We start from the raw sequence: 12,953 nt of genomic DNA, 5'->3' as shown, positions 1-12,953 counted from the left end.
TTTATTCTGTTTGACATTGACGCTCAATTTGTATGTGTAGTCGTTTTTAGGATGATGAGAAAGGTAAAAAATTATTCAAATTAAACCATATGTACGGTGTTGCTGCAAAAACGAATAAAATTACTACTGTTACAGACTTCATCTTTAGTTTAGATATCAATATCAATCTGATGTTCTTCTACACTATTTGCATGCTTTTCATCAACTTGCTCCATTACTGTGTCTATTGTATTTTCAATATTTGTTATTTTTTTGTCATGTACACTAGCGAGATCTGAGGGGGGGGGGGAGCGAAAAATCTTAAGCCGAATATATGGACCAGTGTGCGAGCAAAGCGTGTGGCGCCGTGGTACAAACACCGAGCTCTACCGGCTTTGTGAAGACTCCAGCTTGGTAACAGAAGTCATAATTTTTTTCCCTTAGTAGATCACTGTTTTTGTATTTCAGGCGGATTGAGTAAATTCATACACACATCAAATGAATGAACAAAATCGAAAATAAAAACACATTCTCACTCTCACTACACTCTGGTAAAGACATTTAAGTTTATTATAATAAATTTGCAATGGTCTATTCAAATTTACACTGGTAGATTAGTTGGATATCTACTCTAAATATTTTCCTATAGGGTATAATAGAAAAACCAATAGTGTTTTTTATACCTTTATTAACTATATATCTATTTTTCAACAATTGAATTAAAAATGTTTCACATTTAAAACTAAGAAAAATGAGTATTATATTTTATGTACTTTTATAATTTTTATATAAACTTGGGTAGGTAATATGAGTAGGAATAGCGCAAGATAATATATAAAATAGATATATGGCAGTTTTTTAATTAAATATAAAAATATACAAAAATTGTTACTGACAATCTTAATTCTTAAATAAATAAACTGAAGATATTTTTACATATCTATCACATATTTATAACAGTATATTTACAGGGAAATAAAATCGATATTATTTTAAAAAACTTTGATAATTCTACAAACGATTATTTCAGTATAAACAATTCGTTTTTAACTAAAGATTACAGTAACTCTATTTTCTGCTGTTGAGCAAATATTCTCTATCTAGCCTTCTTAGTTCTTTTAATGATTTTTGTAAAGTGGCTTCTATCCAAGGGGAGTCGGTTGGGATGTATCCACCTATCTGACCTTCTTGTTTGCATCCCGTATCCCAAGCGAATATACCTGCTACTACGTACTTGCCTTGGTCATTGGTACAAGCTAAAGCGCTACCGTAATCGACCTGAAACAAAAAAATCCACATTTTATTATTGCCTATTGAAATTTGAATTATTTTAAAGGAATGATTCGATATAATATAAAATATATCAACTTAATTTTGCAATAAGTTGTGATCATTGTGATAAGTGTAGAATACAATCCAATCTATTTTTTTTTTAACTGTTGCTGTAGGCCAAGCAAAGTTTTTTTGCAGAGTTCTAGAGAACGTATTTTTTTGGTATATATTCGGTGACCCCTGAATGTAAATTCAAGTGGGCTTCATGGGGTGGCTCCCACGTCAGTCGCCATCTTGAAACACACGTTTTATTGAATATCAACAATAGTGCAGATGATTTATATAATAATTTTTGCGATATTCTTTATTTGAAACCTTTTTTTTTGTATAACAGGTTTTTAATTATAGCGTTCCAAACTTTTTTACAATACGGTTTTTGCTAAATTTATAGTTAACGGTTCATGATCAATTAAAAATGGTGGTAACTGAATTTGTAGAGCATGATATTTTCTATAAAGTTCAAAGACTTTTTCCCGTAACATTTATAATTTAAGAGCTAAAGCATGGTAAAACTTGCACCTCGTACATTATCAGTGGCAATTTTGCTCGTTGAATACGAAAAACATTTCATAAAGCATAAAATGCGAATGGTGTCGAAAGATTAAAGATGGCCGTAATGATGTGGATGATGAAGGGGGTCTAGGACGCAAATATGTCGTTTCAGATGACCTGGTTCAACGAGTTGACAGAATGGTTGAACAAAACCGCAGATTCATCGTTACTGCTTTGTCTACGGAAGTTTCAAGGTATGTTTTGTACTCTGTTTGCTGAACGGTAAGGCTAGAGGGTATTGAAAAGCTTGTCCACAGATATGGCAAATGTCTCAATCTCGTCGGTGATTATGTCGAAAAGTAACCGTAAGTGTGCCAATCTTTTGGTAATAAAATTTTTGTTTGATATGAACTTGTTTTTTATTTCTAACCTATCGGAGGTTGAAAAAAACGGCCCTCGTATTATTATATAAAAGACTTATGCACTACTCAACTTGCGCAGTGTGTAGCAAGTATTCAATATTACAGCCTTCTCGATGTCGGCGAAGGTGTTTTTTGGTAATCCCAGTTTAGCGATACTATCGTGCAGGGTCTTAGACACGACGCTGGTTGCTGACATGATAAATGGAATCATTTCCACATTTTTGCTGTGCTACATCTGTTTAATTTCAATTGTGAGATCCGCGTACTTTGCCAGTTTCTGCTGGTGTTTGTTGAGAACGTTATAAGTGTTCGGTATATTTACATCAACAACGACTGAATTGACTCTTCTTGTAATACGGTGTATAAGTATTGGGAAGACCGAACTTATTGGCCAGTTTCTGGTGGATGATGTTGCACACTTGGTGATGCCCGTGTAGATAGTCGGTATTAGCAAACACAGTACAAGCATATGTTATATGTTGAATTGTTTCTGATGTTTGTTGGCATTTTCTGCATTTGTCAGATTCAGTATTCGGATCCTTAATAACATTTTTCTTGTAGTTATTCGTGTTAATAACTTGAATCCTGGATAGCCATCATGAAACCTTCGGTCTCTGGAAAGAGATTGCCGCTAGTAAGCCATCTGTTTGAAGCTTCCTTGTCAACATGCGGCTGGTTAAAGTCGTGATGATGTCTACCGTGTAGTGCCTTTCGTGACCACTACTCCAGTTTATTGGTGTCCAATACTATATTCAAGTCCAGATTCTGGCGATGTGAGGTTAAGGGATAAGTAATCCTTATCCGCCTTGGATATAAATCGGTGTAGAGTTGAGGTTTATGATTTCTTATGAAAGAATTCATGTAGTTTTTATTACCTATCGAGAGTGCAGGTTAATAAGATCGATCAAGCCTCTCCCACCCTCTTTTCGGGGTAATGTTGTTCTAATAGTGGATGACTTCGGGTGGTGGTTGTTGTTCTTCGTCATCATTGCTCGTGTCAACCTCTGAATACCCTCTAGCTCTGTTTTATTTTCATTTTTCAGACTAAAATATCATACAATATTTTCTATTGTTTATAAAACAACAAAATTAGTATTCTGACTTTGTTGTTCACCTCTATTGAAGTTTTAAAGAAAATTAACAGATGTTGCTCACTGTAATTTTCGCGAATTGGTGATAGACGAATTTATCCAGATTTTTCTTTTTATGGGTGAGTATTTTAAGGTTAAGATATATTTTTTTTAATTTGAACCACTTGAGAAGTATTGAAGTGATACAAATAAGTAATTATTAAATAATTTATAGTACCTAATTAAGACCAAAAGCTTTAAAGAATATGTATATCGTCGTTGTTCTGGTCGTTAAGTCCAATTTTCATAAATTTCACTAGTCCTAAATGTATTTGTTTTTTTTAATGTGATAGTGTTTAATAATTCATCTACAGCGTTACCTAATTCACTATAAACTATCAAACGTGTGTAAAAGTGTGTTGTTGGAATTAGGGACTTCTGCCAGAACAACGATTATATTGTATAATAAAATTATATCTGAATTTTATTTGTACGTATTTTTATATTTTGATTTATTGTTAACATTTATACTGAATATATAAATATAAAAAGTGAGAACTAAATGATCATAGAAAAATTAACATTTTATAAAAAATATATTAATTTTTACTATAGTCTGATAACATTGTTTCAAACTCTACGCTCTGAAGTAGCCAGTATGTACAAAAAAAATTGTTTCTTCATCCCAGCCGCTAATAATTCCAAAATAATGATACTATTAAATAGAATTTATGAATGAAACGTTTTGTTGTTATGTTGCCATATTTTTGGTAGTGCCTTAATTCAAGATTTGTTACATGGTTTCCATACATACCTTACATTGGTCGATATCTGATGTTGCGCACAATGTATGTTCTTTGAAATTGGGTAGTGATTCTTGGAACCTCTCACTTAAGCTATTCTTACATTTCTCACCTTCCATCAATTTTACATCTATATGGTGCATAATGGCCCCTCTTGCGTGTACTACAAAATAGTAAATTATTTTCAATGTGCATATAGCGATAAGTAAAATTATTTATGTGTCTAAATCTTCTTGATTTTAGGTCTTTTCGGTTTCAAAATTAGTTTTTTTAATAATTTTTGGAAGATAGATGAACTTGCATTTCGACTTTTCTTAAGTCTTTATCAAAATATTTTGATTTTGAAACAGAAGAGAAAATCAAGAAGGTTTAGAAACATAAATATATCAAAAGCTCTAAGAAATAAGAATTAAGAAATTAATAAAATTATTTATTATATAATTTTGCTTCCTCAAAATTTTTCCGAAAGTTTTTATTGAAAAAAAAATATTCGCTATCCCACTAGTATGACTTTAAACATCCAAATTACTTAATGTTTCGAAGCAAGATTTTGTGCTTTAACTCGCTTTTATGTAAAATGTAGCCTATTCGGACTATAGACTGTTATTGTTACAATGAGGAACATTTTCAAATTTTGTATTTTTTACTGCAAAATAATGAGTAGGTATTGAATTATATCATATATTAAAACTATATTGTGAAGACTGGATTTATCGTCATATCTTTATTTATCCTTAAATTTAGATATAGGACCTTAGTGTTATGTAAGACAGTGTATAATTAAGCAATCTGCACGTGAATTACTTAAATCTCTGAAGTTTGCTCTTGGTAGCTGCACTGGAACTGTACTGAACTTGCCCAGTACAGGCCAGTTCATGAGTGTATAGAATTAGTTTGATCGGATACTAAGAAAGATATAATGCAGAGAGCAATGGAGCATTTGTTGATTGTTGTATTTGAGGTGATTGAAGCCTTGTAGTATTAACAATAATGGAAAACGATTTAGTACTTTTTGATATTTTACATTCTCCCGATGATATATTGCCACCATTTCCAGATTACACTTATTGTACTGTGTTGCACTGCACTGGCTGAACTGACTCTAGACCCAGTGCAAGCAGTACAGGGAACTGGGTGAACTAGTTCTCTTGCACTGCTACTAAGCGACACTAGCGCTGGCTCTGCTACAAAGAACGCTTTAGTGTACACTTCTTGAACTAGTTCTGTCAGTGCAGCTACTAAGAACAAACAAAACAAACGTCGTTTATATTTGAATTCACAAATCACCTATTTTATAAAAGTTTAACACAGATGGCCCAAGGTTGAATGATTTTTGTAAATCAAGTTCAGAACCCTAGATGGATCTGCTAGCATAACTATATATCCAGTTGACGAATTTGAGACTGCATAGTTTTATGTTGGTAGACATTGTGCAGTTTCTCTTGATGACTGGGTATTATTGTAAGGATCTATTAATGTGATGCATTTGTTTCCAAACACTCATACGGTCTTAAAATGTTTAAATAGATGGCTACAGGCTATAAATAATATTAGATTAACTTGAAGGGATGAATTTTATTACAATTATGTATAATTACTTAAAATGTAAAATTGTAATCTTCCTATGGAATCTTTTGTTTAAAAATATATGTATTTCATTCCAAGTTTTATTTTTACCTTATCAATAAATACACAGACGTTAGTTTAGATTATTATTATAATGGAAGGATTTATCAACATTTTACTTGAGTAACGAAATAAGTGCTCTTACAAAAACAAACATTTTCCTTCTAAGAAGATTATAACTAATAAATTTGCAAATTTAGTTTTTTTCATAATGTTTTCAAAATTTTATCTTGAAAATTATAGTGATATTGTATGTTGAAAATATGTTATTTTCAGAAATATTAACAAAAATAGAATATTTATTAGTTCTAAGATAGCAGTATGAAATACCTTCAAATAATTCAAATTACGCGCCATGAATAAAATTCAAATTTGCCAGTATTTTATGAAAGATATCATTTTAGTAGTTCAAGCTAGACCCCCCAGTCGACGTCAATTTAGTTAGAACAAATAATGTTATCGTGATCCATCTAAATATAGGTGATCTCTAGATGAATTCCGAGAGGTGAATACATTTATTATGGTCACATTGTTTTGTAGGCCTATTTAACTTGAAAAAAAATTTAATGTGGATCTTCAGAAATAGCCACTCTTGGAGGATTTATCTTAAACCTCTTAAATAAAATATTGATCTCAAATTTTGAATACTTATTAGAAAAAGTTTTTCTTCTGAACCCCAGACACTGACGGTCATTATTAGAGCAGTACTCGAATAAATTATACACAAAATAGTACTTGAGTACTCAGTATTTTTTATTCCGGAGTTCGCAGTAGACAACACGTCTCAGCAATTCTTAGCTTGTTACTAGAGCCCGTTTGTCTTGTATGAAGAGTGCAGTCATAGATTATCAAATAACAGATTCTAACCAAATTACTTAAACCCTAAATTTTAAATCATAAAATGTTAATACCCAACAAGACATGTCGAACTCAAAGTTATTTCGTGCAGTCTCTAAAATTTGTGAAAGTACTTTTCATAAGAGTATTCGAATATTTGAAATATTTATGGTTACTTTAGCGCAGTACTCTGCTCAGTTGTGCACTGATCCACCCTAACTTTCAAAGTCTCACTAATGCACCGTATAGGTATTGATATACTTTAAACAGTTGTGAACAAACTAATTCAATACATGGAAACATAAATAAAAATGAAATAGTTTTAAAAAATCAAATACGTTACTAATAGTTTTGAAGTAATAAAAAAATTATATGAAGATATCTTTCACTTACGTTGCAAAATACGTTTTCCCCATCCTGTAACTTTACAGCTACCAAGAGAAGTTTTGAGATCGGGTAAGCAGATACTTCCTACATTTTTACTCCATCTAAATTTCTCCGTAAGTTTCAAAATAGCCAAATCGTAGCCGGCTTCTTTGTATCGAGGATGTCTAATAATTGCAGCAACTTTAACTATTTGGAATGGCAGTGGTTCTTCGTCAATTCCCAATTTCCATTCTCCTCCTTTGACAAGAACGTCGGAAGTTTGTAATCTAAAATTATATAGATTTTTAAACATCACATTGATTGTAAGTATTTTATAATAAGAACAATGATAGTACGAAATTTGAAAGAAACAAAAATTGCTTCGTTTCATAAACATGATATCGAATGAATCGCAAGCTATAATACTGTTCAGTTAATTCGCATTACAAAGACTTAGTTAGATGGTATTACAAAAACAAAACAAGATGAGGTAATCAATCGAATACTAGTTCAAATAATATCATATATAAAGCATTAAAGGCAACAAGATGAGATGAATTTGAAGGATAGAAAAGTAATAGAATAGCAGTCAGACGTAAAAAGAGTAGGAATAAATGAGTTGAAGAAACAAATTACATGCATTGCAACAGAAAACAAAAGTGCTGACGGTAGGAATTGATACTTGTGATCATAATAAATAGATGAACGAAAGAATAAGCATACATCAAATAAGCGCTTGAGGCCATGAAAATATTAACACGTTGAGCCCCTACAAAACTTGATAAGTTTTCCCTTGGGGCCAAAAAAATTTTTTTTGGGGTTTTACTCTCTATTTGTTGTGTGGATCCAAGGACATTAAAGGATAAATTTATTTGAAATAAAAAGTGCCAAAAAAAAGTTGAAACTAAAGTGCCCGGTCCTATGGACAGTACACATATTTTGCACCTTCTATTTGATATTTTTCGCTTTTTTATCCTTTTAACGACGAGTTATGTTTTTATGTAAAGGCTACAAAAATGTGCGATGTATTTAGAGAAATATTAGATGAAATCAAGGTAACATGAAGGTAGTACAAATAAAAAAAATTTTCTTCGAGCCACGACGGTCTAACTAAACTATAAAACATATTTAAGTACGGTCTCTTGTGACGAGGAGAAGGTTTGATGTTTGGTTTGACATAAAATATGTCGTGCAGTCCATATGACCGCTCCGGACTGTAGAAAAAGTTTTATGGACCCCACCGGGGCTCAACGTGCTAAGACAAAACTCAGGAATACTATATATATATATATATATATATATATATATATATATATATATATATATATATATATATATATATATATATAAAACATTGATGCGACCACCTAACTAATACTGAAGAATTTAATACATAAAGAGAAACTATTGAGAAGTTTTTAAAGATGAATTATTATAACAATAGGGGAACCCAATGAAGAAGGAAATAATACCACTTATGAGCGAGTAAATTGATGAGGTACGAAAAAGAGAAAATGTAGCAAAATATTACGAAGCGCAAATAATTAAATTATATGGATGCATATAAAAGACAAAAACATACCTCTAGAAAATGAAAGTAAACAACAGGTCTAATGAAAAATAAAGATAATGTGAATGAATTCCCTACGATAAACAGATTACTGAGTTTAATATCTTCGAAAATCTACAGTTTATACAAAAAATACTAACAGACTTCCGAATATTTTTTCAACTTCGTTTCAATACTGCAAAATTTTCTGAAATTTTCAATAATTATTTTTCTAATCTTAATTTATGGAACCGTATATTCATACTAAACGCACTCATTCCTTTATATGATTATACCAAATTACAAATTTAAGTGTCTGGCGAGAGATTCAATAACTTGGATAACTAAACATAATTTAGATTTTTTACCGAATATCAATGAAATAAATCAGTTTGAATTATCGAATAAATAATAATCACATGAAGTGAAAAAAGGTTATGATTGCAACTGTTGACTTGTGTTTTAAAAAGTGTGATAATGTAGTCGTATTATAGATGCTCTCGTCTAATTTGTACCGTTTGATGCTGGAATCAAAGTTTAATGTCATTATGCAATTGCACCTTCATCGAAAAGTGCGCAAATTTGAAAAAAAAAAGATATTTTACTGTGACCAACTCGTCCCACATCGAACTCTTTGTAGAATATTAACAGAATACCAAAAGTGAGCATGAATAAGTGAGCTGCTATAGACAAACAGAATGTTTGTTCGCTTCTACACCTAAAAATTTCAAACTTTACACGAGTATTAATTTCCTCCTTCATTGTCATCAATTTCTGTGAGAGGAGATGGTGACAAAAAAAACCAAGAAGGTGTAAATGATATGCAATTGCTGAATCGACGAAAACATAAGTAACAAGTTGGAACGAGGAATGAAAATTATAAAAAAAACTTATAATATGACAAGTGAAAAAATCTATGTTTTTTCTTGATAATTGTATCCTACTCGCGAGTATCATCATATTAAAATTTCCATCCATCCACAAATTGATCCACAAAAATGATCAAAGGTTATAATTGAACGTTCAACTTACCCTTCTATACAATGGGCAGCAGTAAGAACAGCGTCCTTAGCAATAATAGCACCTCCACAAAGTAAACTGCGATTGGTATCTCTCAAAATCATAGCCTGCCATGGATATTGGGCGAAATTGGCATCTAAGGGGCCGGGTCCTATGGGACTTGAGTTCTGAAAATTTTGAAATCCTTATATGAACAGTATTTTTTATTAAATGTACGTGCCAAAACGTATACGAATTGAATATATTTGCAAAACTTTTCTACTATTATTTAACCGAGATAAATTCGGTGGAACATTAGCAGAATAGTTTGATACTCGTCAAATCACATCTTAAACCTGATCTAGGAGTTTTGTAGGAAGCTCAATGCTTAGGGAGAAGAATCTCTGGGATTTGGGAATCAATCATAGGACCGGAGCTTTCTGTTATACAGGAAAGTGCACATACAAAAATAGACCAATAAAAAGAAATTCAGTGAAAACTGAAGTACTGCGAGATATAGGTAATATCTGGATCTTAGCCAAAAATGCTATATCCTCTAACTGGTCTCTTGAGGGACATAGTAGAAATTCTGGTCGTCTACAGGCAAACTCGGTAAAACAGAGTCAGATCGACGATATTTTTTCTATGCCCTAAGCTGTCCAAGTTTTTGCTCAACTCTGGCTCGCCTATAAGTCGAAATGCTCTCATCTGTATTAAGTCCAACATTTCCAGGATATGCTTGGGGGTCGAGCTCCAAATGTGCGAGTAATATTCCAAAGATGGACGAAGCTGAGCCTTGTGGAGGATTAGAAGCTATTGCGGAGTAAATAGCATTTGGTTTTAAAGAGAAGTTTTTGTGAAGCTGCCTTGGCTAATCGGCCACTTGACTATACCAGGACATAATGCTTTTAACCTTAGCACCCAGCAAGCGAATTTGCGGTGAAGATGATATTTTATATCCAGATAAGACAATAAGCCTCAGTGTTGCTATCAGAATCGTAAATTGATATAACTAAAATGATAGAATATTTCAAAGGACTTACCAAATTTACTTCTCCACAAGTTGGTTCGGATTCCTTAATTACATTTTGTGTACTTTTAATACTTTGCCTCTTTCTAACAATAGATGCTCTAGTATTATTAGATCTTCTAGTGAGTCTATTAGTGTTGACTACATCATGTTGACCATAGAAGTTATCTTCTTTATATTGTCCATCGTCGACTCCGTCTACCAAGTTTGCGGACGGCCAAGGGTCCACATAATTGGGGTCACGACAACATTTACCCAAAATTCCTGTTTCGATGTCTCTGCAAACCTAAACAGAGTAGAAAGTTTGTTAAGAAACTCATTCAAATGTGATATTTATCGCCAAAGCACTTGGGTATTATAAAAATTACAGTTACAGTGTATATTTGTTAAAAATCACTTACCACTGTATAGTTTCTCATTTCACGTATTTATTTTATGAAAAAAACTCCATGTAGTAGTAGTTTATAAAAAATATGACACATAACGTAAAGACTAGCAGAGTATAAGGGAAAGCCCATAGTCTTTTTTGATTAATAGAGAAAGTGAAGAAAATGGATGGTAAGACAGACAGGTCTATTATGTGTGCATTAGCTTGTCGCATTTCAGCTATATTGCTAGACTCCGCCAGGAATTGGAATTGATAAAAATTGGAGGGTTAGGAGTCATAGAAGAGATTTGATTTTTATTGATATTAAGTTGATAAGAATAGGTACTATTCCTTGATCTATGTTATATCTCCATCAGGTTTTGGTGAAATTAATTGACTGAATTCATTTTCACGTTTTTGAGATAATAAAACGTTAAGAAATTTTAAGAGAATTATAATTATTCCCAGAGCCTCGAGTCGAAATTTGTTAAAAGTATACTCGCATTGAGAAGCATTAGCTCATCTAATTATGGCATCATGCAATTAACCATAATGTGGGAGGATAGAATTGCATATTGAATGTAGTAACAACATATTATAAATATGTTCTTGATGATAAATACGCCGATGAACTTTTTCTTTTGTTCATATATTTAATTTAGGTGTTCGTTAATTACTGCACTACCAGCCTTTTTATTGCTTTTGCCATTTAAAAAATTCAAAAACGGAAAGCTATATATTTCTACAAGAAGTTTTTTCAACAACTCATTATGCCAAAATTCTATAAAAATGTTTTTCATATCCTAAGAAGAATCTAAAATTCGAAACAAAAACATTTTTCCATGTGAAAGTGAGTTTTGCAATATAAAAACAAAACCAAATGTCTAACAAATATACAGTCTATCAATTTTCATTAATTAAAAGCTAACCTAGCTTCAGAAATTAATTATTTAGTGTCTAGTAAGTCAATACGTCAAATTATAATCAATTAGATGTCAAAATTTGTAGTACATCTTGCCGCATACATTCTAACCATTCTTCAAGACGTCATTTTCTGTCTCTAGTTGATATTGCTAAAAATGATCATGACTCTTTGTTCACTTGAATTTTGATATATAGATTGAGGACCAAAAGTTTCCTCGTCTTATAATACATACCGCGTCTCTTATTGGGTTTACGTCTGCTTGGATATTTTATCTATCCAGCATCTTATTAAAATCTGATTGTTCTCTTTCATTCAAGTTCATTTTTGTATTTATTTATTCGTCAAATCGTCCTATAGAAATTAATATTGGGTATAGCCTTGAATTTTTGTAGTGCTTGGACTTCCGTTTTTGTCTACGCGGTGGCTTTAATATTACACTTATAACACTGAGAAGTAGGATTTCGATTAATTAAAAATTAATGGTGAGTAGCGACCTTTACATCCTGCAAGCAAAACTTATGACTACTATTACCGATTAGTTTTTGATTCACCATGCTTGGAAATTCTACAACTTGTGTCATGCAGCACCCAAGTATTGACTTATTTTTAATAGGTTAGCGAAGAAATTAAGAAACACTTGTTAAAAGGTCTTTGTTCTTAAATGATAACTATCAAAATGCTTTATAGTTGTATCTTTATGCCCCAAGTAATGGAATAAATCTTTTATCGCCCATTTTAACATTAATTTTTCTGCATTTTATATCATTTTCAAGTTATTATTTTATAAACAAAAGCCTTAAATCAAAAACCGCTTACTGTTGTTGGTACTCTCAGCAATTCCTGTTCTTTGGTGAGTACCACAGGTACTGGTGATACAACTCCTTCCACTGTGCAGTAAATTTCTTGAACGCATTTCAAAGCAGCAGCACATCCTGCAGGAGCTTGAACTTCGTCAGGATTATATGGTGGCGGTGTTCTAACAGGACCTTTTGTGGGACTTTTCGTTGAAACGAATACGTTATTACTGTTTGCTGATTCACCTTTGTTGTCGGGTTGCCGAACCTCGCTGTTTATATTAGATCCCATTCCTGTAAATGTAGTAAAATTTTAAATTCCTTGTTTTTTGCTTTTTAACATAAACTTATAGTGAACATAC

At 32.0% G+C, this 12,953-nt stretch overlaps 1 protein-coding gene across 3 annotated transcripts in view; it reads right to left on the bottom strand.

The window, feature by feature from the left end:
• Positions 1–650: 650 nt before the first annotated feature.
• LOC130891859 (mucin-2-like) overlaps positions 651–12,953 on the bottom strand; it is a 63,999-nt gene continuing 51,696 nt past the window's right edge. For all 3 annotated transcript variants that reach the window (XM_057796907.1, XM_057796911.1, XM_057796908.1), the window contains exons 8-13: positions 12,614–12,885; positions 10,519–10,791; positions 9,509–9,663; positions 6,955–7,214; positions 4,110–4,261; positions 651–1,257 (exon numbers count right to left, since the gene is read on the bottom strand). In XM_057796907.1, coding sequence (XP_057652890.1) covers positions 1,048–1,257; positions 4,110–4,261; positions 6,955–7,214; positions 9,509–9,663; positions 10,519–10,791; positions 12,614–12,885 — 1,322 coding nt within the window. In that variant the 3' untranslated portion in view covers positions 651–1,047. The remainder of the gene's footprint in view (positions 1,258–4,109; positions 4,262–6,954; positions 7,215–9,508; positions 9,664–10,518; positions 10,792–12,613; positions 12,886–12,953) is intronic.

The sequence above is a fragment of the Diorhabda carinulata genome, chromosome 3, assembly GCF_026250575.1.
Source record: "Diorhabda carinulata isolate Delta chromosome 3, icDioCari1.1, whole genome shotgun sequence".
In the NCBI taxonomy this organism is placed as follows: Eukaryota; Metazoa; Arthropoda; class Insecta; order Coleoptera; family Chrysomelidae; genus Diorhabda; species Diorhabda carinulata.
Note: the sequence above shows the minus strand (reverse complement) of the source record. Positions and strands in the feature narration are given on the sequence as shown.